The following is a 26,940-nucleotide window of genomic DNA, read 5'->3' on the forward strand; positions in this document are numbered from 1 at the left end:
TCTGTTGGTCTGCGCATGCGCCCTGGTTTACCTTGTACCTCCGCCGGAGGGGATAAAGAGCTAGGCGAAACGACTTTCTCTTCAGTTCCTTCTCACTACTGCATGGTCTGGGTTGGAACTTCCAGTTCTTCATTGCTTTGGCTTCATCTTACAAAATGAGATTGAGTTTTGTACATAGTTTTAACATCTTGTACAGTTTTTACAGATTGCAATTTGCTATTTTATAGACCTCTTACAGTTTACATTTAGTCTTTTCGGGGGACACCCCTCCTCCCCGCCGTACCCCCTTCAAGTTCCAGCCTATGCCCAGGACTCCGTGCTTCAAACTGTGCTTCCTGCCCAATATCCTTCTCAGTCAGCGATGCCCACCAGCATTGCCTATCCTGCTTTGGGGAAGTCTACATCACAGCAAGATGCAGTATCTGCCAATTGTTCCCCAGCCATATCCGAGAAGAGCAGGAACTTTGTCTCCAGAAATACCTCATGGAGAAGGTCATGAGGCCTCAATTGGACCCAGACCAGGGACACGCCTCCCCCCTCATAAATCAGCCTGATTCAGCCAGGAGTTGCCTTCTACTATGAAGTCTGACTCTGGTGCAGGAGAACCTGCCCCCACAGACCCGCTAGGGGGATCTTGGTAGGAATCCAGGAAACACTCTCATAAGCATGAGACTAATTCTTCCTCTAAATCCACTTCAAGGAAGTCAGATTAGGCTCTGAGCAAGCCCATCAGCTCAGAGCCCTGAAAACTTAGGACGTACTAAGTCCCAGAGTCATGACAAGAAAGCCCATAAGCATTGGGCTACATCAGTAATGAACCGTCAATACCATCATTGTCAGTACCTCCCAAACCCCGGGATCTGCCAGCACCAACAGAGACCAATCATCGTGAGTTTCACCTAACCACAGCACCTTCTGCCTTGGTAGCTACACAGTCTGCCCCAGCTCCAATGGCTTGAACAAGTAAAATCCCTTTCACACCAGGGAGATCTGAATCTGTTGCAACTCCACAGGACATTTTCACCTTCCCAGATCCGGAATTCCCTCCTTCATCCGGCCCCTCCATCTCCAGAGAGATAACACCACTGAGAGAATCTACTGCTGGAAGGAGTTTGTCACCTGTCCCATACACAGAATATAACTCTCCTCCAATGGCACTGAGGTGTACCACCACTGGAACCGAAATTGGCCTTCTTTTCATTGGGAGATTTTGAACCACCCAGTAAACTTTCACCACCCCCCATCCTATGTATCCTCCACTGCCCAAAAGACCTGCTCCTATTTGGGGCCAATCTCCACCTCTTTAACTTGGAGCCATTGATACACCATGAAGTGGGGGCCTCCATGACCACCTACTGATCGGTCCTACTGGCTATAGTAGGGACCTTGGGATCAGTTGCCCCCTGAAGAGTTGGTTCAGTCTGCTGGGGAGTCACCCCTTACTTCCCCTCTAAGGTATGCTCAGTTCTGTCCTTGGATCCTACAGAGGAGGAGGAGAATTACTCACCAGATCAGGCAGTTCTGCCAGAACCAGTAAGGTTACCATGCTTATCTCCAGACAAAGTGGTGACCCCTACATCTCCTTCTTGCCTTGATGACTTCAGCCAGTTCCAGGACCACCTTCACAGAGTTGCTGGAGAACTACAGATTCCTCTTGAAGAGGCCCACGACTCCCAGCACAAACTCTTAGACATCCTCCACTCATCCGGATCCAACAGAATAGCTCTCCATATTAATGAAGCCATGTTGGAGTGAGCAAGGACAGTTTGGCATGCCCCTGCCACCTGTGCTCACATCCCCAAGAGGGCAGAGAAGAATTATGTGCCAGCAAGGGGTGGAATCTTTGTTTTCTCACCCCACTTCCAACTTACTGGTCCAGGCCGCTTCTGAAAGGCCCTGACAGCAACATCCCCGGTCTCCTCTTATGGATAAAGAGCGCCATCACCTGGATCTGGTGGGGAGAAAGGTCTTTTCATCATCTAGCTTCCAGTTCAGGATAATCAATTACCAGGCACTAATGGCTAAATACAACTTCCTGAAGTACACTAAGTTTGCGGAGTTTATTGACAGCCTTCTGCAACAGGACAGAGCACATTTCCAAGCTCTGACAGATGAAGACAAATTGATAGCCAAGACTCCTCTCCAATCCACAGTCAATGCCACTGATATCTCCTCTAGAGCTATGACTGCTGCCATTTTTATGCACAGGGAATCATGGCTCCGTGAATCAGAGTTCCCTAGGGAGGTCCAGAATACTATCAAGGACCTCCCCTTCGATGAATTGCAGGTCTTCAACCAAAAGACGGGCAAGAGTTCCTCCATATCCTCAAGGACTCGAGAGTTACCCTCTGCTCACTGGGGATATACATGCCTGCCTCTAAGAGGAAGTTTCACCGCCCATCATTTAGATCTAGACATATGGCTCAGCTCTTTTTCCACCAGAAGCCCTGTGAACTACCACACAACAGGCAGAGGGTTCAAAAGATCCATATCTGCACATCCTCTGCAACAGGCTATCCACCTGAATCTCATCCTCCCGGCTCAACATTATTTTTGATGGGCGCTTGAGAGTCACGAACCACTAAGCCCAACACCTCTCAACCCCCAAATGGTGTGTGGGGGTTGAATCTAGCACTCTTTTTTTCAACACCTGGAGTGCAACAACAACAGACAAGTGTGTGCTGAACGTAATCCACTCTGGGTATATGATGTTTTCCATCCCTACCTCCACCAAAACCTCTCCACCCCACTTTGGGGACCACTCTCATGAGAGTATTCTCAAACGAGGTGGACTTCTTATTAGAGCGAGGAGCAATAGAACACATTCCTCCTCAATAGCATGCATGTTTGCTTCCTGGTACCCAAAAAGAAGGGCAGTTGGAGGCCAGTCCTTGACCTCCACCGTCTCAACTGCTTCATTCGCAAACTCAGTTTTCCAGTGGTCATGTTGGCATCTATAAGCCCATCTTTAAAAAAAGGGCATGCAGTTTATGGCTCTCAAGATGAAGGATGCCGACTTTCATGTAGACATTCATCCTGCTCACAGTTGTTTCTTCAGATTTATGGTGGACTCGAGCCATTTTCAGTATAGTGTGCCCCTTTTTGGCATACCAACTGCCCCCAGAGCCTTTACCAAGGTATTCTCGGTAGTAACAGCTCACGTCAGATGTCGCAGTCTCATTGTCTTCCCCTGCCTCAGTGACCAGATGCTTGTCACCAGGTCTTGCCAGGAAGTCTATGCATCAACTTTGATGGTGTTGCACCTCCTCTCTTCACTGGGAATCAGTGTAAATGTTGAAAATTCTGTTCTCACCCACACACAATCTTTGGATTTCATTGGGACTACCTTGAATTCTATTACTGCAAGAACAAACTTGCCCAAGAATAGGTTCCAGACCATGAACAGTGTCATAACTCAGATCACAGACAGCCCTTGAGTACCAGTCAAGACATGTCTGTCTCTTTTAAATTATATGGCCTCATGCCCTTACATCATACCATTCACAAAACTCCACTCGTTGTCTTCAGTGTGGCTGCAGTCGTTTTACTCTCCAAACTGCCATTCCATGAACTTCATGGTAACAATTCCCACCATGATAGTATCTTTCCTGCTAAAGTGGATGAATCCTCATCAGGTATGCGTGGGCGTCCCCTTTCTTCTTTCCTCACCAGACAGGACCAATATTACAGATGCACCCCTATTTGGTTGGGGATCCCACATGAATGGCAGAACAGCACAAGGTACCTGGACATCTCGAAGTCCAGGATGCACATCAATATCAAGGCCTATCTTCCATTCACAGTGTCTTATAATGTCAGATGTTATGACTGTCTTCTACATCAACAAGCAGAGAGGAGCAAGATCCATCTCCCTGTGTACAGAAGCAGTCAGCTTGTGGAGCTGGTGTGTGAGCAGTTGAATCACCTATCAGCAGCCTACCTTCCGGGGAAGCAAAATGTGCTTCCAGGCTCCATCACAGACATTTTGCAGTCAGCCATGGGTGGGAGCACCATGACTTGGTCCTGCACAATATTTTCGCTCTATGGGGAACCCCAACCAAAGATCTCTTTGCTACTCAGATGAAGAGAAAATGCATAACATATAGCTCCAGAAGGGGCCAAGGTCACCACTCCCAGGGTGATGCTCTGCTCCTTCCCTGGTCGGACTAGTTTAACTATGCCTTCCCTCCACTACAGCTCCTGCCATGAGTTCTACACAAATCTGGCAGCACAGGGCCTGGGTCATCCTGATCACCTCCTACTGGCCCAGACAGTTTTGGTGTCCCAACCTCCTATTAATGGCATCCCGACTACCAGTCATCTTCCCAATGTTTCCCGAGCTCCTGACCCAGTGGAACACCAGGATCAAGCATCCCGGTCCGCATTTGCTCCACCTCTCAGGGCTTGATATTTGGTTGGGCGTCATCCTTAGGATGTTCATGCTCCACAGCTGTGCGAGACATCCTTTCTTATAGTAGGAAGGACTCTACTAGAAGTTGTTACCTTGCTAAATGGAGGTGCTTTTCTTCTTGGCACATCAAAATAGCATTCTCCTAGAAACTGCAGATATTCCTCTCATCTTGGATTATATCCTTTCTCTGACGATATCAGCCTGTCCATTAGCTCCTTGCAAGTCCACTTGGCAGCGATCAGTGCCTACCATCCACTTTCTCAGGGCTACTCGATCTTCACACATCCAGTGAGCACTAGATTCTGGAAAAAGAAAAGGAGTACTTGTGGCACCTTAGAGACTAACCAATTTATTTGAGCATGAGCTTTCGTGAGCTACAGCTCACTTCATCGGATTCTGGAAATGCCTAATCAGAATCTTCGCGCCTGTTCAGAAGCCTGCTCCCTAGTGGAACCTGAACCTTGTTCTCTCTGTACTTACAAGGCCCCCCTTCGAATCTTTAGCTTCTTGCTCCATGTCTTTCCTTTCCATGAAGGTCACTTTCTCCATAGCCATTACCTCAGCTAGAAGGTTTGGCGAGCTTGGATCGGTGATGGCATATCCTCCTTACACTGTATTCCATAAGGATAAGGATTCTTTGCATCTATACCCCAAATTCACACCCAATCGATTCACTTACCTGTGTTCTTCCCAAAACTGCATGCTTCCTCAGAGGAATGAAGACTCCATTCCCTCAATATTTGGTGGGCCTTGGTCTTTTACCTGTAAAGAACAAAACCAATCAGGAAGTCCCTGAGACTATTCGTCACTATAACAGAAAGAATCAGGGGGCATGCCATTGCCACTCAGAGAGTCTCCAAATGGATCTCTGGCTGCATTCTACTCTGCTATCAGCTGTCCCAGGGGGTAAAAGCTCATTTCACAAGAGCACAAGCAACAACTATGGCATCACTTCAGGATGTGCCTCTCCTTGATACCTGTAAAGCGGTCATGTGGAGCTTTGCTCACATGTCTGTAAGACATTATACCTCGGTGCAGGACTCCTCTGCTGATGCTTCCTTTGGGGAAGCAGTCCTCCACTCAGCTCTACCATCTAGACACTAAAAATCATGGACTGAATGGAGACACTGGATTTATGGCCAGTCCATGATTTTTAGTGTCTAGCAGACTTATGAATTTAAGCTCCCAGGCTCATCTTTTGAAAGTGTTTGTGCAGATTTCCTTTAAGGATAACGACTAATAGGTCAGATACAGAGAGATTGCTTTGTAAAAAGTGTTCACCCACAGGGTGAACAGAGACACTGAATTTGTGGCTTATTACAACAATCTGTAACGTACCTCGAACTTATCCTTGTCATTGAGTCATATCAGCTGATTATTTTTATTTATTTATTTGGTTTATTTATTTATTTATTTATTTATTTATTTATTGTGGTACCTTGGGGGACCCAGTCATGGATCAGGGTCTCTCTGTGCCAGATGCTGCTCACATACATAACAAAAAAGAAGATCCCTGCTCTGAAGAGCTTACAGTCTAAGACAAGATACAGCAGACAGGTGGAGCAAAAGGTAACAATGAGACCAAACTGAACATCATGAAAAGCGATGGTCGCAGCACACTGGCTGTCTAACTATTGTCAAGTTTTTTGTAGAGCACTTGGCAGAAGAGAGCTGTAAGGACAAAGAGGTGGCTTTGGGGATGTGCATATGGAGTAGCATCTGAGAAAACACAAAGTTAATATTAAAAACTGCTGGTTTTGTTCAGTCTGCCAACAAAAAAAAACTTAATATAATGGTTGAGGGCACAGTTTTACTACAGCGTACCATTTTGTTTAATGGATAGCAGGTTAAAATTATATGAAAGTTCTGCAGACTTGTCAAATTCATATATTGTGTTGTCTTTGTTTTTCAGTCTGTTTTCACGTGTTATGAATACGGGCTCACAGTTTGTGATGGAAGGAGTGAAGAATTTGGTATTGAAACAACAAGTGAGTTTAAGAATGGAAAACAATAAATGATATTTTTAGACTGCTTTGATGGCACATTTCAGACAAATATTTGACCATAGTTTATCCATGTAATACATTTTATTAAAATGAATGGTACTAAGGATACAAAATTAAGCATAACAGACCTTCTCTAAGACTCCTTATGCATATAGTATAAATACATTATTTGTTTTTTATATTTCGATTATAGCTTTTAATTTGTAAACAGATTATTTTTCACTGTTGAGAAGCTTATTGTCCATGAATAATATCCTAAATTATCCCTGTGAGGCCCTATGCTCAAGGGGCATTTGCTCCCAAAAAGTGTAATAAATGTCTTAGGTCCACCAGTTCCCTCTGCAAACTAATTTCAACACCATGAAAGGAGTAAATATGCATCTTTAGGTATTTTTTAATAAATACCCATAACCTTCATAAACACAGAATATGTGGACATGTGCTGTTTTTCCTTAGATTATCTCATATTTTGTCAGTAACCATTCCAAAATTATTGAAAGTCTAATACTATTTTGATCCTTCTGTTCATTCACATATCAGGCACTTCTAATTTAGCACATCTAAAATATAAAACAACCTCAGCCTTGAAGAAGTGTAGCATGGAAAAGAGTAACAAATCTAATAATAATACCTAGGTCTTATATAGCACTTTTCAACAGTAGATCTCAAAGAACTTTATAAAGGAGGTCAAATATCATTATCCATATTTTACAGGTGGAGAAACCGAGTCACACAGAGATGAAATGATTTGTCCAAGGTCACCCAACAGACCAGCAGCAGAGCTGGAAATAGAAGTCAGGTTGTCTCAGTGCCAGTCTAGTGTGCTATCAACTAGGCCACATTGCCTTCTCTTATAACATTTAGCTTCACTTAAGAAAAATATTTCATAGTATAACTCACTTGTAACTCTGCCAATCATGAGTTGTCTCAAAAATATCATCACTCCTTTATATAGTTTATATGTAAATTCAGTCTTGTGGTTGAAATCTTAAACTCAGGTTATGGTTATCACAAGTTAAAAGTCAACTCCTGGGGGGATTTAGATTGGCTAAATTGTTATAGGAAACATTCATTTGAATTTCCTGAACATTGTATGATGAAAATAGAAAAGGAGTACTTGTGGCACCTTAGAGACTAACCAATTTATTTGAGCATAAGCTTTCGTGAGCTACAGCTCACTTCATCGGATGTAGCTCACGAAAGCTTATGCTCAAATAAATTGGTTAGTCTCTAAGGTGCCACAAGTACTCCTTTTCTTTTTGCGAATACAGACTAACACGGCTGTTACTCTGAAACCTATGATGAAAATGTTGCAGTAATACCATTAAAATGATGGGCCATAGAAGAATGAATGGAATAAACAGATTTTAATACATTGAATTTCTCATTTATTTTTGTTTTAAATAGCCTTGGTTCTGCAACCTAAGAACTAAATAAAATTAAAACTTTTTTTTTCCAAATAGAAGGTCTTAGTATAGGCTGATCTAGTAGCTGAGCAAAAACCAAAAGAAAAAAACATCAATTTGATTTTTGTTCTGATCTTAAGTATTTTTTTCATTCTATTGCTTTATGATCAGAATATCTTTTGTGCATCAAAAATATTACAAAATGTCACAAAAAGCTTTTTAACTGGTTTCCATAGCTTTTATAAGGCAATTTGTGAGGCTAATTCTACAGGAATATGATTGTGAATAGAGGTTATGCATTAGATTATACAGTTAAGATCAGTAAGACATAATGAAATATTTATAATATAAGAAAATAATTTAAAAGTGCTGCTTTTACATTTTTTGCCAAAGACCTCTTTAAAACATTTATTTCTTGCAACAATGTCTAATAGTGATATTTCATATGAGACCCACTGTGACTGACTCTTGTTGAGGGAAATTACAAAAGCTTTTACACATACCTGGCTTTAAAACCTAATAGCTTAGTTGACAACAAGTTGAAACAGAACTTACTGTCTGACTTTTTTGTTTTGGAGATTCATTGACTGATTGAGAAGCTGTAAAATGCAGGTTTATAAGGTTTCTGATCTGGCTTTTAACTCTTTTGCCCAGTATTGTATATGTTAAGACTCCTTGGGATAGCCAAATAAGATGCCTTTTTGCATGATTTTTAAGCATGCTACAAGTTTTTGGGGGGGTTGGGGGGGGGCATTTGTTTTAATGTTAGCCTTTTTTTTTCTGGGGCAGCACTCAGGCAGGGATTTATGTTCTTTTTTGCTCAACATCTTTTTCAATTTAATTGGTATCTAACTTATACTTTGGAATTTCCTTTTCTGATGTATATTCTTTCAGCAAGACATTGTCAATTCAGTCATTGTCTAAATTCTCCTCAAGCTTATTGTAACTCTTGCTCAGGCCCTCATCCTGATTACTGCAACCGCTTCTCCCTTACAACCACATCACTACCCTCCAGTCTACCCAAACAAAGTTGCTAAGATCATTTTCCTTGTCTATGACTTGGACAACATTGCTTCCCTTTTAGAATTCCACCACTGGCTTTCATTCTTCCACCAAATCAAATTCATGCTTCTTGTCCTAACCTTCAAAGCATTCTATTCTATTTAGGGTCTTATATCCTGATCATCACAATAGTATCTGCACACCCTTGAATTCTGCCCCATACTTTTTCATTCCTGTTTTTGTATTATGCTTCTTTCTCATACCGCAACTTCTTGCTCCATCAGTGGTGCCAGCCCTGTCTGCACCTCCCATAAACATCTCCACACTTACTTCCATATGCCCCTTTTGCATGCAAAGCTCCATGATATAATCTATACAGCTGCTTACCATATACTCTTTCAAATCCCTCATTTCTGCTGTGATGTCCAGTTATAGCTAGGCAGGTGATAAGCTGTGACTGTCCCTCTTCCCTTTCCTTCCTTTTTCTGCTCCCTTACTCCTATTAACTTCCCCATTCCTGCCATTCCCTCCACCTCCACTTCCAATTTAAAAAATTGAAAAGTAAAATAAAAACAACAAAACGTAACTAACGAAGCTATGCCAATTCATCAACATGTGTGTGTGTTTTGGGGTGTTCTAGATTGAGGGCCCACCAGGGAAGGCATGATCTCGTACTTGTGTCCAGAGAGTTCCCAATGCAGTGGGGATTGGACAATTATATTAAACATAATATAAATGTTTACTAATAATTATCACCCTTGAACTGACCTGTAAGGCTATTGTCCTTTCTTCCCTCAGTTCTCTACTCGAAACCTATTTCTGCCACAGCACATACGAGAAATCAGCCACTTGGAATGAATAGGACCGGGGGCAGTTGGTTGATATTTAAATAATTGTAAAACAAAAAAAAGTAAAATAACAAATGAGTGGGGGTTTTTTAATCTCTGGCTGCAACTGCCATAGATTGTGTATGTTTGCCTCCCTTTATCCCAAGATTAATATGCTACTTGCCTTCTTAGATTGCAAGTTCTTAGACATGAGGGCCTGCTCTTGTCTTCATTTGCACTAATCCTGGCACCTGATTTTGACCACAACTTCTGGATACTACTGGATTATAAATATTAAATAATAATAACGAAAAGCCCACTTTTACTTACGGTGTTCAAGATAAGACTATGGGTTAAGGCTGCTAATAAGTAAAATACAAGATTTAACTCAGTACTATTCAGTGGTGAAAAATTAGCTTCACAAACAATTTAAGCACAACAAGTGTAAATGTAATCAAATGTAAACATGAGTTAATAAAATTACCTCACTTAACAGTTACAGTTAACTTTGAAGGCTGGCTAGTGTCATAAGCAGAAATTTCATTACAACTTTAGTGTTAACATCGTTAGTGCCAGTTAAATAACATTCAGCTAAAATAACACAAAAAATTCACGTAAGGTTAATGTAAGGAAAGTGAATAATTAAGTCTTTTATTCTCAGAATTCTTTTATACTGGGTACTTATAAAAATTAATACTTGTGTTATGTTTCTAATTCATGTAAAACAAAGAATAATAGAAAATAATATAAATAAGAAATAATATCCTTTCCTTTCATAACTGAATAAGACATACAAATGTTACCATTCATTTCACTTTTATAGATGTGTGCTTTTAAAACATAAATCAAAGTATATGGTGATAGTAAAATTAACATTTTGCTTGTTCCTGTCATCATTCATATCCATTCTTTTAAAAAGAAGTCACTTTTACTGAAGTTATATTAGTGTAGTTAGGTTATTTTCTATTTGTTTAATCATTGTATTTTTCCTATTTAATTTTAATACTTTTTTAAAACAAAAGTGTCCGAAGAACTAGAAAACAATAATACCATTGTAAATGCTAACCAGTTGCCTTCTAGTTGATGGTGATGATATATATTTTTACCCCATTAAGGAATTCGAAAAGAAGCAGTTTTTCCATATAAATTTCAACTTGCTAATTAGTAGTCAATTTTACATTTTTGGTACTAGTTTTATATTTATGTAAAATTTAACTTCAAATATTTTTATCTGAATCTCATAATGATGCATATATAATAAAAACAAACCAGGGTTAAAATTAAGAAAATGAGAAAAGGTTATACAAATAGTTAGAGAGGAACAGAAAGATTTGGTAAGGTGCTAAAAGCAAAACAAAACCAAAAAAAACCCGCAGAAAATCAGTGGCAAAGCTGGGAACAGAACCCAGATATCAAGACCCCTGTTATAACCACTTTAGATTTCTTTTATCCCAACCATAGGGTGCTGGAACAATTTTGATAGTGGGGGTGCTGATAGCCATTTACAAAACTGTAAACCCTGTATATGATGGAAACCACTTGAAACCTAGTTCCAGCACCTATAATCCCAAACATTTCCATCAGAGTTTGAGGAATTTGAGTGTTGTCAAACGATCTTATTTAAGTTACATCAAAATCAAACATTTTCATGTGAGTTATGCAGAATACATCTCCTCGCAGAGAGAAAGCACCCTAAACTCAATTTAAGTCTTTTACCTCCTTATGTTTGTTTTCTATCAGGATCCTTATCAATCCATTCCAACTCTGTTGGCTCTTTTTCTTTCTCCCTCGAACATTTTTCTACCATTCCTTCCTCATTCTAGTGGGGAAACTATCCAGCTATTTATATGGCCCCCTCATAGTTTTAATCATAGAATCATAGCACTGGAGAGGTCATCTAGTTCAGTCCCCTGCACTCATGGCAGGACTAAGTATTATCTAGACCATCACTGACAGGTGTTTCTCTAACCTGTTCTTAAAAATCTCCAGTGATGGCGATTCCACAGTCTCCCTAGGCAATTTATTCCAGTGCTTAACCACCCTGACAGGAAGTTTTTCCTAATAGCCAACCTAAACCTCCCTTGCTGCAGTTTAAGCCCTTGCTTCTTGTCCTGTCCTAAGAGGTTAAGAAGAACAATTTTTCTCCCTCCTCCTTGTAACGACTTTTTATGTACTTGAAAACTGTTATGTTCCCTCTCGGTCTTCTTTTTTGCAGACTAAACAAACCCAGTTTTTTCAATCTTCCCTCATAGGTCTTGTTTTCTTGACCTCTAATAATTTTTGTTGCTCTTCTCTGGACTTTCTCCAATTTCTCCCCATCTTTCCTGAAATATAGTGCCCAGAACTAGACACAATACTCCAGTTGAGGTCTAATTAGCGCAGAGTAGAGTAGAAGAATTACTTCTCGTGTCTTGCTTACAACACTCCTACTAATATATCCCAGAATGATGTTTGGTTTTTTGTTTGGTTTTTTTTGCAACAGTATTACACTGTTGACTCTTATTTAGCACATGGTCCACTATGATCCTCAGATCCCTTTCCACAGTACTCCTTCCTAGGCAGTCATTTCCCATTTTGTACATGTGCAACTGATTGTTCCTTCCTAAATGGAGTACTTTGCATTTGTGCTTATTGTATTTCATCCTATTTACTTCAGACCATTTCACCAGTTTGTCCAGATCATTTTGAATTATAATCCTATCCTCCAAAGCACTTACTACCCCTCCCATCTTAGTATCATTCACAGACTTTATAAGTTTACTTTCTATACCATTATCTAAATCATTGATGAAGATGTTGAACAGAACTGATCCCTGTGGGACCCTACTCGTTATGCCCTTGAACCATTAATAACTGCTCTTTGGGAACGGTTTTCCAGTTATGCACCCACCCTATAGTAGCTCCATCTACGTTGCATTTCCCTAGTTTGTTTATGAGAAGGTCATGTGAGACAGTATCAAAAGCTTTACTAAAGTCAAATATACCACGTCTACCGCTTCCCCCCATCCACAAGGCTTGTCACCCTATCAAAGAAAGCTATCAGGTTGGTTTGACATGATTTATTCTTGACAAATCCATGCTGACTGTTACTTATCACCTTACTATCTTCTAGATGTTTGCAAATTGATTACTTAATTATTTTCCGGGTACAGAAGTTAAGCTGACTAGTCTGTAATTCTCCGAGTTGTCCTTGTTTCCCTTTTTATAGATTGGCCTATATTTGCCCTTTTCCAGTCTTCTGGAATCTCTACCGTCTTCCATGACATTTCAAAGATAATCGCTAATGACTCAGATATCTCCTCAGTTAGCTCCTTGAGTATTCTAGGATGCATTTCATCAGGCACTGGTGACTTGAAAAATCTAACTTTTCTAAGTAATTTTTAACTTGTTCTTTCCCTATTTTAGCCTCTGATCCTACCTCATTTTCACTGGTATTTACTATGTTAGACATCCAATCGCCACCAACCTTCTTGGTGAAAACCGAAACAAAGTCACTAAGCACCTAATGTATTTATCTTCACAACTTCCCTGTGGGGTAGGGAAGTGCTATTATCCCCATTTTCTGGATGAGGAAGTGAGGTACAGAGAAGCTAAGTGACACACAGCATCACACAGGAGTCTCTAGTGGAGCAGGGAATTGAATCCAGGTTTTCAAAGTTGTAGGCTAGTGCCCTAATCATTGGACTGTCCTTCCTCTCTGACCTTTCAGTCCCTGGAAAAATCATGGAGCAGGTCCTCAAAGAATCAATCCTGAAGCACTTACATGAGAGGAAAGTGATCAGGAACAGTCAGCATGGATTCACCAAGGGAAGGTCATGCCTGACTAATCTAATCGCCTTTTATGATGAGATTACTGGTTCTGTGGATGAAGGGAAAGCAGTGGATGTATTGTTTCTTGACTTTAGCAAAGCTTTTGACACGGTCTCCCACAGTATTCTTGTCAGCAAGTTAAAGAAGTATGGGCTGGATGAATGCACTATAAGGTGGGTAGAAAGCTGGCTAGATTGTCGGGCTCAACGGGTAGTGATAAATGGCTCCATGTCTAGTTGGCAGCCGGTGTCAAGTGGAGTGCCCCAGGGGTCGGTCCTGGGGCCGGTTTTGTTCAATATCTTCATAAATGATCTGGAGGATGGTGTGGATTGCACTCTCAGCAAATTTGCAGATGATACTAAACTGGGAGGAGTGGTAGATACGCTGGAGGGGAGGGATAGGATACAGAAGGACCTAGACAAATTGGAGGATTGGGCCAAAAGAAATCTGATGAGGTTCAATAAGGATAAGTGCAGGGTCCTGCACTTAGGATGGAAGAATCCAATGCACCGCTACAGACTAGGGACCGAATGGCTAGGCAGCAGTTCTGCGGAAAAGGACCTAGGGGTGACAGTGGACGAGAAGCTGGATATGAGTCAACAGTGTGCCCTTGTTGCCAAGAAGGCCAATGGCATTTTGGGATGTATAAGTAGGGGCATAGCCAGCAGATCGAGGGATGTGATCGTTCCCCTCTATTCGACACTGGTGAGGCCTCATCTGGAGTACTGTGTCCAGTTTTGGGCCCCACACTACAAGAAGGATGTGGATAAATTGGAGAGAGTCCAGCGAAGGGCAACAAAAATGATTAGGGGTCTAGAGCACATGACTTATGAGGAGAGGCTGAGGGAGCTGGGATTGTTTAGTCTGCAGAAGAGAAGAATGAGGGGGGATTTGATAGCTGCTTTCAACTACCTGAAAGGGGGTTCCAAAGAGGATGGCTCTAGACTGTTCTCAATGGTAGCAGATGACAGAACGAGGAGTAATGGTCTCAAGTTGCAATGGGGGAGGTTTAGATTGGATATTAGGAAAAACTTTTTCACTAAGAGGGTGGTGAAACACTGGAATGCGTTACCTAGGGAGGTGGTAGAATCTCCTTCCTTAGAGGTTTTTAAGGTCAGGCTTGACAAAGCCCTGGCTGGGATGATTTAACTGGGAATTGGTCCTGCTTCGAGCAGGGGGTTGGACTAGATGACCTTCTGGGGTCCCTTCCAACCCTGATATTCTATGATTCTATGATTCTATGACCTTCCTTCTCTCAGCAAATCTCCAAGGAGAATTATTGCCTCTCTTCCAGCACAATATCTTCGGATGCATTTAGTTTGGTTTTTCACACTTTAACAGTACAAGGCTACATTTTTTGTGCTTGTTTTACCATATTCCTAGCCTTTTAATCTTAGTTTGTCTTTTATGTTGTTGTTTATTTACAGAGCAAGCATCTAGCATCTCCAGATTTCCCATTTCCTACTTAAAATCTTACCACTTTGTTCACATCTTTTTCATGCCTTCAGATCAGTGGTTCTCCAAATTTTGAGGTTCATGATAAAAAAATGGGTTAAAACAATCTGGAAAGAACCTTGTTGCTATCTTTAACCTTGAGACTCACTGTTTTCCTGATGCTATAACATTGTAGTGATGAATGGTCTCAAACTGCATTCTATTTAATTTAAAGAAAAAATCTTTTGTCCTGTGTCACTTGCTCCTGGCCTTCTCATTGCCTCTTCTGTTTCATTTGTTATACTTCAGTTTTATGGATTAGTGAGCAGAATGCAGATGAGGCAATCAAAATTGTATGATAAAGTGCAGAACCATGTGGTACATTTTATATGGCACATATATATTGCCACCTGTAGGTGGTGTGTTTATGGCAAATTAGAAGTACAAAAAGTAGGTACAGCTAAAACTTGAATTATAAGGCATATTTAATATTGAATGGATAAAGATCATAGATTTCACTGTGAATCCCATCCTACATTGTTGAGTTGGCTTTTCATTTGGGTATATTGTACTGTAATAATTTAAAAAAAAAAAAAAAAAAAAAACCCTCTGGCTTTCACCGAGAGCTTTTCACTTGATACGGTAAAGACAATGAAGCAGTAGCAGAGTAATGGTAAAAAGTTCAGTAGATTGCTTTTTAACAAATGACTTAGATAAAAAATTAATATTTGAATAAACACACACAGCTCATTATATATTGCACTGATATTGAAATAGAATTAGGACCAAAGATAATGGTCTATCAAGAGAATTTGGGGGATCTTATTTTGCAGGGTGCGATTTAAATTATTTCTTAGCTAATCCCAGGTAAATAGAATTAAAGCTACTCAGTTGAGTTCTGCTCAAGGCTTATATTTGTGTTGGCCATTAGAAAAGAACTTTGTAAATACACTTGGATATCAGATCCTTCAGCTGGCGGAACACATTTCCTGAAATTCAACTAGTTTGGCCTACAGGAGAAGCTCAACAGCAGCACGCATTCTATAAAAGTGTTAACCATTTATTGTATCAGCATTGTCTTCACTTGGTTGTTATATCTTCTGCCAGTGTTGCAAATTTACATGGAACTTCTGTTTGCTCTTTATACAGAGAACATCTGTGGCATGAATGATGAAAGAACCTGATATTAACAAATAAATGTCTTTCATAAACTTGATAGTATATTTTGTTAACTTTTGTAATTCCTAACAGAAAATTTTGGCCTTTTCCTTGTCCCATGGCTATCCTAAGGTGGCAGATGAGGATTTGTCTGTCATGAGGAGATGCTCTGTTCCACTGTCTCCCAGCCTCCTTAACCCCAGGGAGCAGGGATGCAACCAGAGGAGGGGAGGAGGAAGGCAAGGAGACGCCAACTGGAGATGAGGGGTGTAATAGCATCCCTGTTGGCATGATGGAATGGCAGCCGGTTCAAATTTGAGTGGTGTTGCAAACCTTTGCACCAGGTCTGAAAGCCACTTGTTCAAATTTTCCCTGGCCATACCTCTATCATGACAGAGGGGGAACCAGGCTAAATTTGAATGTCACTGCAACCTCATGCACCTGCTTGGTGTGCCTCCCACCCCCCACTCTTATACTCCTTTCAGCACCTATGGACATTGGGCACCCCCCGGGAGAAGCAGACCAGGGGGCACCAGGAGGGTGGGAGGACTGGATGCAGGCTTTTGGTGCTTCCTGGGGCAACAGAGATCTAGAAAGAGTATAGGGTCTGGGGCTCTCAGAACTGCCTGACTCCTAGTGGGTAGGGTGCTCTTCAACATGACCACCTATCTGGGTAAGAGCTTGGGGCTGGGTACTGGGCAATGTGTGGGGAAGAGTGAGAGGCAGCAGGAGGGAGCTGGGTGCAGTGGGGAGAGCACAGTTTTGCTTGCAGAGGCAGCATGAGAGAGTTCAGACCGGGGAATGGGGAAGTGGCAGGGGAGAGCTCAGGGCTGGGTGCAGGTGCAGTAGAGGGAGAGCTCTGGGCCCCCTCCTCAGGAAAATTTTGGTTGCACCAGATTGGAGGGGGGTTGTTGCCATCCTCGACTCTCATATCAGTCTCTAGGGACTGTTACAAGCCAAAATAAGCTAGGATTGCCCTAAACCGTGCAGTGGATAGAACAGGCCCTAGGATCCAGAAGTTGTAAATGGCTCCTTTGTGTCTCCTGCCTCAGCTTCCTGAGTGCAGCTAAGGATTCAGCCACAATCTTTGGAAAAAAGAATTGCTGTATGTCTAGAGAAGCAAACTGCAGATTTTTTAAACAAATCAAGTTTTTAAAGCATGTCCTTGCACTGCTTGAAAACTGCTAAATAAGACCAACCTCACTAGGCCTATGGTATGGCAAACAATTTCAAGCATGTGGTACATGTACTTGTGTAATTGTTATGATTTGGGTGGTGGGGGTTGTGAAATACATTGAAATTTAAATCTGTTGTTTTCTGGAGGCAGCTGCTTATTTGACCAGGGAAGAATAGCAAAAGAAAGGGAAGGAGCATGTTTCTCAAATGTAGTCTTGCTCTAGGAGATGCACTGTGCTCTTCCATGGAGATTTTAATATAGTTCTTCATTGTTTCATTTTATTTTAATCTAAAATAAGTCATATATATGGCAAGTATATGGTTACTATTTAAAAAGCAATTTTACCTACTCCTTTTAAAAAATCATTGGTATTTTATTTGTTACTTTAAAATTTCTGGACCTATTAACTATTCTGTACAGAAAATAACCTAGAACAGTTATTTTCCCTACAGAACATTACAGTAAAGCAGCTCAAAGTAACAAATTTGAGTGTGCTATAAATTACAAAATTCAACAGTCCATATAATATAGTTGGGCTGCAGAACAGCTTCTGCGTATTTCTTAGTAAACATTTTTGCAACTCAAGTTTCAAATTCTCTTCCACAGAATCTGCCAGTCACACGTATCCTCGACAACCTTATGGAGATGAAGTCAAATCCTGTGAGTATAATTATATTCATTTTAGGCAGAGAGAAATGGAAAACCAGATCTTTTCAATTGTGGCACACATAATATGGCTGCCACACTGTTGTTAATGTAGTAGCAATTAATTCTGGTCTCCCTGTATTTTGATTTAAACTATAACAGTTTTCACAGTTATTGTATTTTTTCTATAGGGGTCCCGAGTCAAAAATAATTTGATCACATTCAGTAGTTTATGATGTATTTAAAGACTGTATTACAATGCATCTTCACAAGGGATCCAAATTAAGGTTTCACAGGTAACTTTAATTCTGGCATTTGCTAACTTTTGAGTGCTTGATTTTTGCAACCTTAATGTTCTTTACCATAGTTTTTTTGCATGTAATAGTATAACAAACTTTTTTCCATTCATCGATCTAATTGTAACCATATCTACAAATTTGGCAAGTCCAGATTTCTATGTTGCGTTGGTAGCACAGGTGTCTGGGGCTAAAGCTTCCCCAAATACACACACTGTTACAGGGAAAAGGAAGATGCAGGGGCCCGCTGGGCGGGGGGAGGGGAGAGACAACATTTTAACAAGGTGTAAGAGGAAAGGGAAAGAGCCAGATGGTTCACCACCTAACTCCCTTCATCCTTGAAAGAGAGAGTATATTCCTGTGGTTCTATTTCATTCCTTTCCTCTGATGGGGATTGGAATTCCTGACCTTTCCAAGTCTAAGAACAGTGTTCAGGTTAGGACTGCCTCTTTCCTGTTGGAATCCAGTCCAGGCCACCATAGCTTCTTGCCACCAGCAACCCTTTTCTTGATTGGCAGTGGGGATAATTGGAGAGTTTGGGGAAAGGATGACATGATGATGCAATAGACTGGAGGGAAAGGTGATAGAAAGAAGGAGTGGAAAAGTAAAGGTAAATATGGAGTGGTTAGAGAGAAGTAAAGAGAGATGCTGAGAGAGACTGAGGTAAAAAAACCAAGGCTGACAGTCAAACGAAAATGAAAGGAAGAAAGGGAAGGAGAAAAACATCAAACACGTTCTGTACTGGAAAAAAATTAGAACAAACCCATATATGACAATGTTCAAAGGGCAATGCAAGATTTGCCTCTTTGCCTTGCTCTTCCCAGAATGACCCTCGCTACAGGAAATATTTGCTTTAAAAAATTCTATAATCTGGAATCTGCCATTATTGTATATAATGAACATGTGATAGTGTTGTATGATTCAGCTTCTAGGTTTTGTCAGCATGAGTTTGACATATCCCCATATTACTCACAAATGCTAATTGAACTTCTGTACCACACCATTCTGTTCTATATATACCACATGTTTTTACAGGCAACTACTTTAGGAAATTCTAGTGTTTTCAAAAATTATTTGTATTTCTACTTCTTTTTCTGTCTATAATCCAGGTGGGATTTCATATAGAAAAAGAGAAATAGCCAGAAATACAAATGTAATATCTCACAAAAACCATTGTTCAAGCTGATGAGGAGATAAGGGGGATTTCCTTGCCTGTGATAGACTTTATCTCCTCTGGATGTTGCTAAATCATCCTGTCTAAGGATCATCTGAGCAAATTTTTGTAGATTGAATCCACTAGATTCCCCAAAGAACTGTGTGCTTTAAAAAATACAAGGTAGAATATTACTACACCCTTTGCAGGAACTTTATCCCCCTCTATTAGTTAGTTGACACTTTTGGGGATGCTCACAACTGGGCCACTTTCACCCACCATTCCATCTCCACCTCTTGCACAGAGTGGTGAGCTGGGCAAACCCAGGAAAACAACATCATTTTGCTTTTCTGAAGCCCTTCCCCACACCCAAATATCAGTCATGTGGGGATGTGCAGGGAATAACTAAAACAAGTGCCAGGAAATAATTGAACACACAAACTCGCCTGTTGTAAATGGAATTGACTGCTAAATCACAAACAATAAAAACAAATTCTCTGGCTAACACAGTCAATGAAAGAAGCCAAGAGAGGAGGTTGTGTCTCAGGAAAGGTATAGGTGACCTTGTAGTAACTTCTAAAGGCAAGATGCTTCATAGAATATTTCTATAATCTACCAGTAGGTGTCACTCAGAGCATTAAAGTGGAGAACCAAAATTAAGAAATCACAGACAAGTGAGTTAAAACGGAAAATGGAAAGTTTTGAATAAACATTCAGCTTCCTCAGTCTACAAGTTTAAGACCTGGTCTGGAAAAGGTCGCATTTCATATACTTTATTTTTGCTGGCTTGGTATTTTCACATTGTACTGACATGAGAATAGCAAAGATCACTTAGATAATTTCAGGTTGACCTTCTCACTAGATCATATTAAAACATGGGGACTATTGATTCAATCCCGTGGAGATTTACAACATGAGCTGCTTCCATGTTGGAGACTAGGGTTCAGGACCAAAATCAGGAATCCCATTCTCCAAGCCAACAGAGACCAGACAAGCCCCAAAAAGCAACTCTTTTAACCTCTATGTGAAAGGCTGCCAGTAGTTTGCTGAACAAGTACTCCCTTTGGGCTGATTAAAAGAGAAGCATGAAGTAGCCTTTGGGGGATGTCATATATCTTGGCTTGCAATAAGAGCATCAATTGTAGAAAAGTAAAACTGTATCTGGAAGGAAAAATTAATGACACATGGAATTACACTAGTGTGACCTTTGTTCATGTTCTAATGCATAGGGTCCTTCCCATTCCCAAAACAGGCAAAAATAGCCACTTCTCCTGCTGGCAAAAGATAAGATACAGAAACAAAAGCTGAAAAGCTGACTTTTTCCACAGAACTTGAGGAAATCTCCATTTAATGCATTGGACTCTTACCTGCTAGGTCCCGTAGTAGATGTGTGAAACATATATAGATATAAATGTCTGTCTTGCATAGAAACTAGATAAAATACTATCTACATAGAAATGATACATTAATCATTGCGAATTATATAGCTACATTCAAATCACATGCTAAATATAAAATGCTACATTAAAGTAATGTGAAATGTAAAAACTTTTCTACGATCAGTGTCCACAAATATTACTTTGTCAATTGTAATTTTAAATTATTCTGGAATACATTTCAGAGTGCAGTGTTTTTTTGCCATGTGGACTTTCAGAACTCTGCTGAGCAAAACAGATATAGAGTTCTCTTAAATCCGCCTCAAATATGGTATTGTGTGTTTCTCAAATACTCTCCTCCCTGCTGATTGTCCTCTCCCAAAGGGACAGCTACCAGGAAGGAGAAATGAGCCCCATACCTATGGTTTCTGATCCTTTCAACGGAAACAGGAACTTAAGAGCAGTTCTTAGGGGCAGTAACACTACCCTCTAATATTTTTAACTTATGTCTGGGTTGGTTGACTATAATGGCACTTTTTTCTTAGAATATTTTAACACATTAGCTCAGTAACGTCGTTTGTTGATGACTTTAGAGTGATCTGTTCTGTTGTCTTGGGCCTTACCATATATTTCCTAGATCAGTGGTTTTCAAACTTTTTTTCTGGTGACCCAGTTGAAGAAAATTTGTTGATGCCCACGACCCAACAGAGCTGGGGTAGAGGGGTTTGGGGTGTGGGAGGGGCTCAGGGCTGGGGCAGAGGCTTGGGGTGCGGGGGTGAGGGCTGCCAGGTGAGGCCAGGAATGAGGGGTTCAGAGAGTGGGAGGGGGCTCTGGCTGGGGCAGGGTGTTGGGGTGTGGGAGGGGGTCAGGGATCTGGGCTGGGGATGCAGGCTCTGGGGTGGGGCCGGAGATGAGGGGCTCGGGGTGCAGGAAGGGGCTCCAGGTTTCGGGGGGCTCAGGGCTGGGGCAGAGGATTGGTGCCTGGGGTTGGGGTGCAGGCTTACCTCAGGCGACTCCTGGTCAGTGGCTAAGCAGGGGTGCTATGGCAGGCTTCCTGCCTGTCCTGGCACCGCAAACCGTGCTGCGCCCCGGAAGCAGCCAGCAGCAGGTCCAGCTTCTAGGTGGAGGCATGCCAGCAGCTCCGCAAGGCTCTCACCCACAGGCACCGCACCCCCCCACCCCCAGCTTCCATTGGCTGGGCTGGTGCTCAGGGAGGGGGCAGCACGCGGAGCTCTGTGGCCCCCCCCTCCCCGCCTAGGAGCCAGACCTTCTGCTGGCCGCTTCTGGGGCACAGTGTGGTGTCAGAACAGGTAGGGACTAGCCTGCCTTAGCCGGGCAGCACCGCCGACAGGACATTTAACGGCCCGGTCGGCGGTGCTGACCAGAGCCACCGCGACCCAGTAGTGGGTCACGACCCGCAGTTTGAAAACCACTGTCCTAGATATTGGTGTAAATAAAAAGTCACAACATCAGGATTTTGTTTTTTAAGAGAATTCTTGATAATTAACTCATAAATCTTAGTGCGGAGAAATTAATTGTGTTGTTTAGGGATAACTTGCTTAAATGTTTGCAAGTTTAATCAATGTTATAAAGTTTGTTAAAATATTCATCTTAAGAAAAGGTAATATGGTTATAACATGTTATACTCTCAAAGAGAAGAAAGTTTTCAGCCCTTAACCTTCCTCCCCTTTGAATGCCCTTGGGTTCACACTTTTCCCAATAACCATGAGCTTGCATTTGTGTGTGCCTGCTGCGTTGCTACAACCAAGGACAGTTACCCTCTCCTTCGACTCCTTCATACTAGATGGTGGCCCCTCTGCATCAGTAGCCAATGGTTTTTTAGGCATACAAACCAATAGAGAGCAGTTTCATTGGCATTGTATATCTGCTGTGGGGATAACTTCTCATTTGCAACTAACTGTGCAAATTCTTCAACGTACTTAGTGTCAGCTTCTGAATCTGCACTTCTTTTTTCACCGCACACACGATGTAGACTAATGCCATTCCTGTTTTTAAATTTCTGAAGCCCTCCTTGCAAATAGTTACGCTCATGTTGCAGGTTAAGTTCTTTGTGGAATATTTTTGCTTGTGCCATCATCATCTCGCCTGAAATGCTAACACCTTCGTTCCTACGAAGCTTGAACCAGTGTATAAACGCACTATCTAAATCGCTGCTTTTCCCCTCCTTCAATGTCTTATGAACACTTATACTTTTTTACTGTCACTTTCAGCAAAAAACTTAAGGTTCTGATTCTTTTGCTTCTTCAAATCATACACTGTAGATGATCCTACATTGTAAAACTCGCACAAGGCACATACCGATGTGAGCTTTTCCAATTTCTGCAGCAATTCCATTTTTTGCTGTATGGATATTGACACATGCTTACGCTTAGCAGAATTACCAACACTTCCACTGCTTGCTGGTCTCTTAGAAGACACATTTAGGGGTAAATTAGAGCTAAATAACAGCACAGAACATTGAGAGCCAGGACTGGCGGGACTTTGCCGGACCACGGAAAACTTTGTGATAAGTTTCCCGTGATAAGCGGACATCTGGCTAACTAAAATCATGCCGGACCAGAGAGTGCCGGTCTAGAGAGGTTCAACCTGTATTTATTTGCATTTCTGATTTCCCACATAGTTAAAATGAAGTCTTTTTAAAGTAGTGATATACCTGAATGGGATGTATTCAAGAATATGACTTTGAAGAAATATTATCCCTTGCAATGAATATAATATCTTTCAGGTTTATTATGCATCTTCTGAGACATATACATATCTATCTTATGTATATTAAAATAATTATTTTTAAAACAGAGAGCTTATTTTTATCAAATTAGTAATGTTAGCTTTTACAATCACTTGTCTAAAAAAATCTTTTAAATCTGGAATGGAAGAATATGTGTGCTGTTAAACTAAAACTTTTACATCTTGAAAACTGGGGTGTTATATTCTTACTTTTAAATCTTAATTTGTATTTTGAATTGGTCAAAGTTGGATTCAGCCGTACTTTTAGTAGGCAACTGGCACTCATTCAGTATTTATGACTCATGGGACCTCTCCTCTAGAAGTATCTTGTAACTGGGAGTGAGGGAGAAGAGGAGTATTTAGTTAGCTTTTCTGGGAATTTTTAACAGTTTTAAAAGCTGTGCTTTTGAAGCTCTGCAGAGAAGCCTGGACTTTAAATCCAAAATCAAGTTTTCCTATCTTGCAGAAATCTTATAGTGAATCGTTCATATCTTATCCAATTGATTAGATAACTAAAGTCTGAATCATGTATCCCATGGTCAAGGGGGATGAACATTAATTCCTTCTTATCCATTTCCTTCCTTTACTTAAAGTCAGCTGCCAAAGGAGCTAAATATATATATATATAATGTATTCACTGTACCAAAAGTGTTTAATAGTTCTCTTGTCTTTTATAGAGGTAAGTAACTCACCTTACTTACCTCTATAAATGGAAAAGATTCTGAACTTGGTGTGACACCAAACATGTCCCTGCAATGAGTGCTTCTTTGCCTCTCATTCTAGACTACACGGTAGAACTTAAAAGATCAGGACTCTCCACAAGCTCCGTTCGCATACACCTGGCCGCCATCACTGCTTTGCACCCCAAGATAAGTTATTCCATATGTATCCACACAGTAACAGAAAGATTCCTTAAGGGCTTTCAAAACCTGTATCCTCAAATACAAGACCTCACCCCACCTTGGGATCCCAACCTAGTTTTGCACTGTCTCACTGGCCCCCCGGTTTGAGCATGGCAACGTACTCCTACATATACCTATCCATGAAAACAGCATCTCTCATCACCATCACATCCACCCAATGGGTAGGAGAAATGGGTGCTCTTCTGGCATAACCGCCATACACAATCTTTCACAAAGACAAGGTCACGTTATGACCAAACCCGAAATTCCTACCTAAGGTGACCTCCTCTTTCCATCAAAACCAACCCGTCCACCTTCCCTCCTTCTTCCCAAAGCCACATGGCAACCAACACATTACACATCTTGGATGTCAGACAACCATTAGCCTTTTACCTTGACAGAACTAAATCTTTCAGGCATTCACCACGCTTATTCCTCTATTGCTGAAAGATCAAAGGGAGCAGCCATAGTCAAACACCACCTTCCAAATGGATCTCAGAGTGCATCCACCTTTGCTACTAATGACACAAATTGTGACCCCCCCACCTGGAAGTTGAACACATTCCACTCACTCGCTGTCCATTCAGTTGCCTTTCTAAACAATGTGTTGATTACTAATATTTGCAAAGTGGCCACCCAGGCATCCACAGACACTTTTAGCCAACACTATGCCATTACCCATGATGAGGCATCATGTGCCCAACTAGGACATGCTGTCCTATCGTCCTTGGTACACATCACTCTGAAGCCCCAGCCTTCCCTCTAGGGGCACTGCTGTACAGTCACCTACAGGGACACTACTCGAAGGAGAAGAGAAGGTTACTCACCCTCTGCAGTAACTAAGGCTCTTTGAGATGTGTGTCCCTATGGGTGCTCCATTACCTGCTCTCCTCCCCTCTGCTTTGGAGTTCAAATGTGGAGAAGGAACTGAGGTCGGTTGGACGTCACAGCACGAGATGGGGAGGAGCACATGTGTGGCCCAATGGGCATGGCTACCGAAGATCTCCAATCCTAGGTGCAGGGGGCACTACTGCACCTACAGTGGAGCACCTGTAGGAACACACATCACATCAGTTAGTGTACAGGGTGAGTAACCTCTTTTTCTCAGGCTAAGATCTGATTTCTGCAGCATTCAAGTAAATATTTAAACTATTTAGCCAGCCAGTTTTCTAGTCCACTGATCTGCTTTTCATGTTTAACTTTGAATCAGAAATTTTCTCTTTGAACGCTACACTGAACATACAACAATAATATTCTCATTGGGACTGTAGCATTGATTTTTAAGTATGCTTTTTACCTAGCATTAATCTGTAATGAGTTCCAATTAGCAGGAAACCTGAAATTCTTTGTCAAGGTTAAAGTGTCATAAATTCTTCTCAATTTTAGAGTTTGGCATTGACAGATATTACTAGACTATGTTGTTACTTTGAAGTTGGTATACCACCTGCATATATGAGCCTGCCAAAATCATGAATCTTGCGAGACCTTGCACGTGCTGCTGAAATTCCCAGTAGAATATATTAAACCTCTATACAGAGGCTCAGTGTGACACTAGATCTAAATTGAGTTTTGAGAGCCCTAATTTTTAGGGTAAAATACCGTTTTTTAAGCTCATGTAATTATTCTGTGATCCTTAAAGAAAATAAGCAAATTTTTAAAATATCTTCTGTGCATATGTATATAAAATATTGTGTTATCATTGGAGGTAAAGGTCTGGAGTTGCTATGCTATAGTGAATCAACAAGACACAGAGACCTCAATCCTGCAATGTGTACCACCACATGAGTAGACTGCTATATCTGCATGTAATCTCAGTGAAGTTTAATGGGGTCCTGCCTGGGCACAGTTATCCATCCACACGTTACGCCTTGCAGTATGAGGATGAAAGTTAGTGTGGAAATTGTTGAAGGCCAATTAACTGTCAGAAACAGTTAAGTAGAATTTTTGCGTTTTTTCCTTTTTTCCCCTGCGGTATTTGACAAAAGTCTTGCTCACTGCCAATGAAAATATTGGATATGTCTTGGAAATGCTTTGAATGAAGAAAAAATCCTTTCCTATAATAACTTCAACCAGTCAAAACTTTTCAAGCCCTTGTATAACTCCTCTCATTTGTACCCAAACTTTTTGTTTTAATAGGAGCCATAAATCATGACATGAAATTGTACAAGTATAAGTTTCATCATGGAAACTTGATGATTTGATCTGTGCTCTATTTTAGTATTCAGTGCCACAAGGTTTTTTTATTATAAATAAATAGTAGGTCTTATTGTGACCTGGAAAAATTTTAACTTCTGGAACAAACTACAGTATTTACCTCTAAAGCTAGTGACACCTTCATTTTTCTTTTTGCATATTGCTTTTGCTGTTGGGATATATTATGCAGCCAGTGTATTTTGGATAGTTTGGTTGCAATGAATTTCAAATGAACCAAAAACAAAAACTGAGCTCAATAGCACCCTTCATAGCATCTTTATTGCTGTGGGAGAATGAGTATTTCTCAGTCCTTTTTCAATGAAATACAAACATTGCAAATATACATGGGTCCCATAATTTTTATTACTTTATATAATATAGCTTCTAAATGTAAAA

The 26,940-nt window shown here is 41.0% G+C and overlaps 1 protein-coding gene and 1 long non-coding RNA gene across 2 annotated transcripts in view; one reads left to right on the top strand and one right to left on the bottom strand.

Moving 5' to 3' along the window:
• The window catches only part of SCFD1 (sec1 family domain containing 1), a 134,081-nt gene that overhangs the window by 82,078 nt on the left and 25,063 nt on the right, over window positions 1-26,940 (top strand). Inside the window, exons 19-20 of the mRNA XM_074955793.1 lie at window positions 6,324-6,399; window positions 17,838-17,891. Of these exons, the coding sequence (XP_074811894.1) occupies window positions 6,324-6,399; window positions 17,838-17,891 (130 nt within the window). The remainder of the gene's footprint in view (window positions 1-6,323; window positions 6,400-17,837; window positions 17,892-26,940) is intronic.
• LOC141989314 (uncharacterized) lies at window positions 20-25,374 on the bottom strand. Its single transcript, XR_012639962.1, has 4 exons — window positions 25,179-25,374; window positions 5,091-5,173; window positions 4,504-4,713; window positions 20-147 (listed from the first exon to the last, which is right to left on the bottom strand). It is a non-coding gene; the product is annotated as an uncharacterized LOC141989314 (long non-coding RNA).

The sequence above is a fragment of the Natator depressus genome, chromosome 6 (genome assembly GCF_965152275.1).
Source record: "Natator depressus isolate rNatDep1 chromosome 6, rNatDep2.hap1, whole genome shotgun sequence".
NCBI classification, from domain to species: domain Eukaryota; kingdom Metazoa; phylum Chordata; order Testudines; family Cheloniidae; genus Natator; species Natator depressus.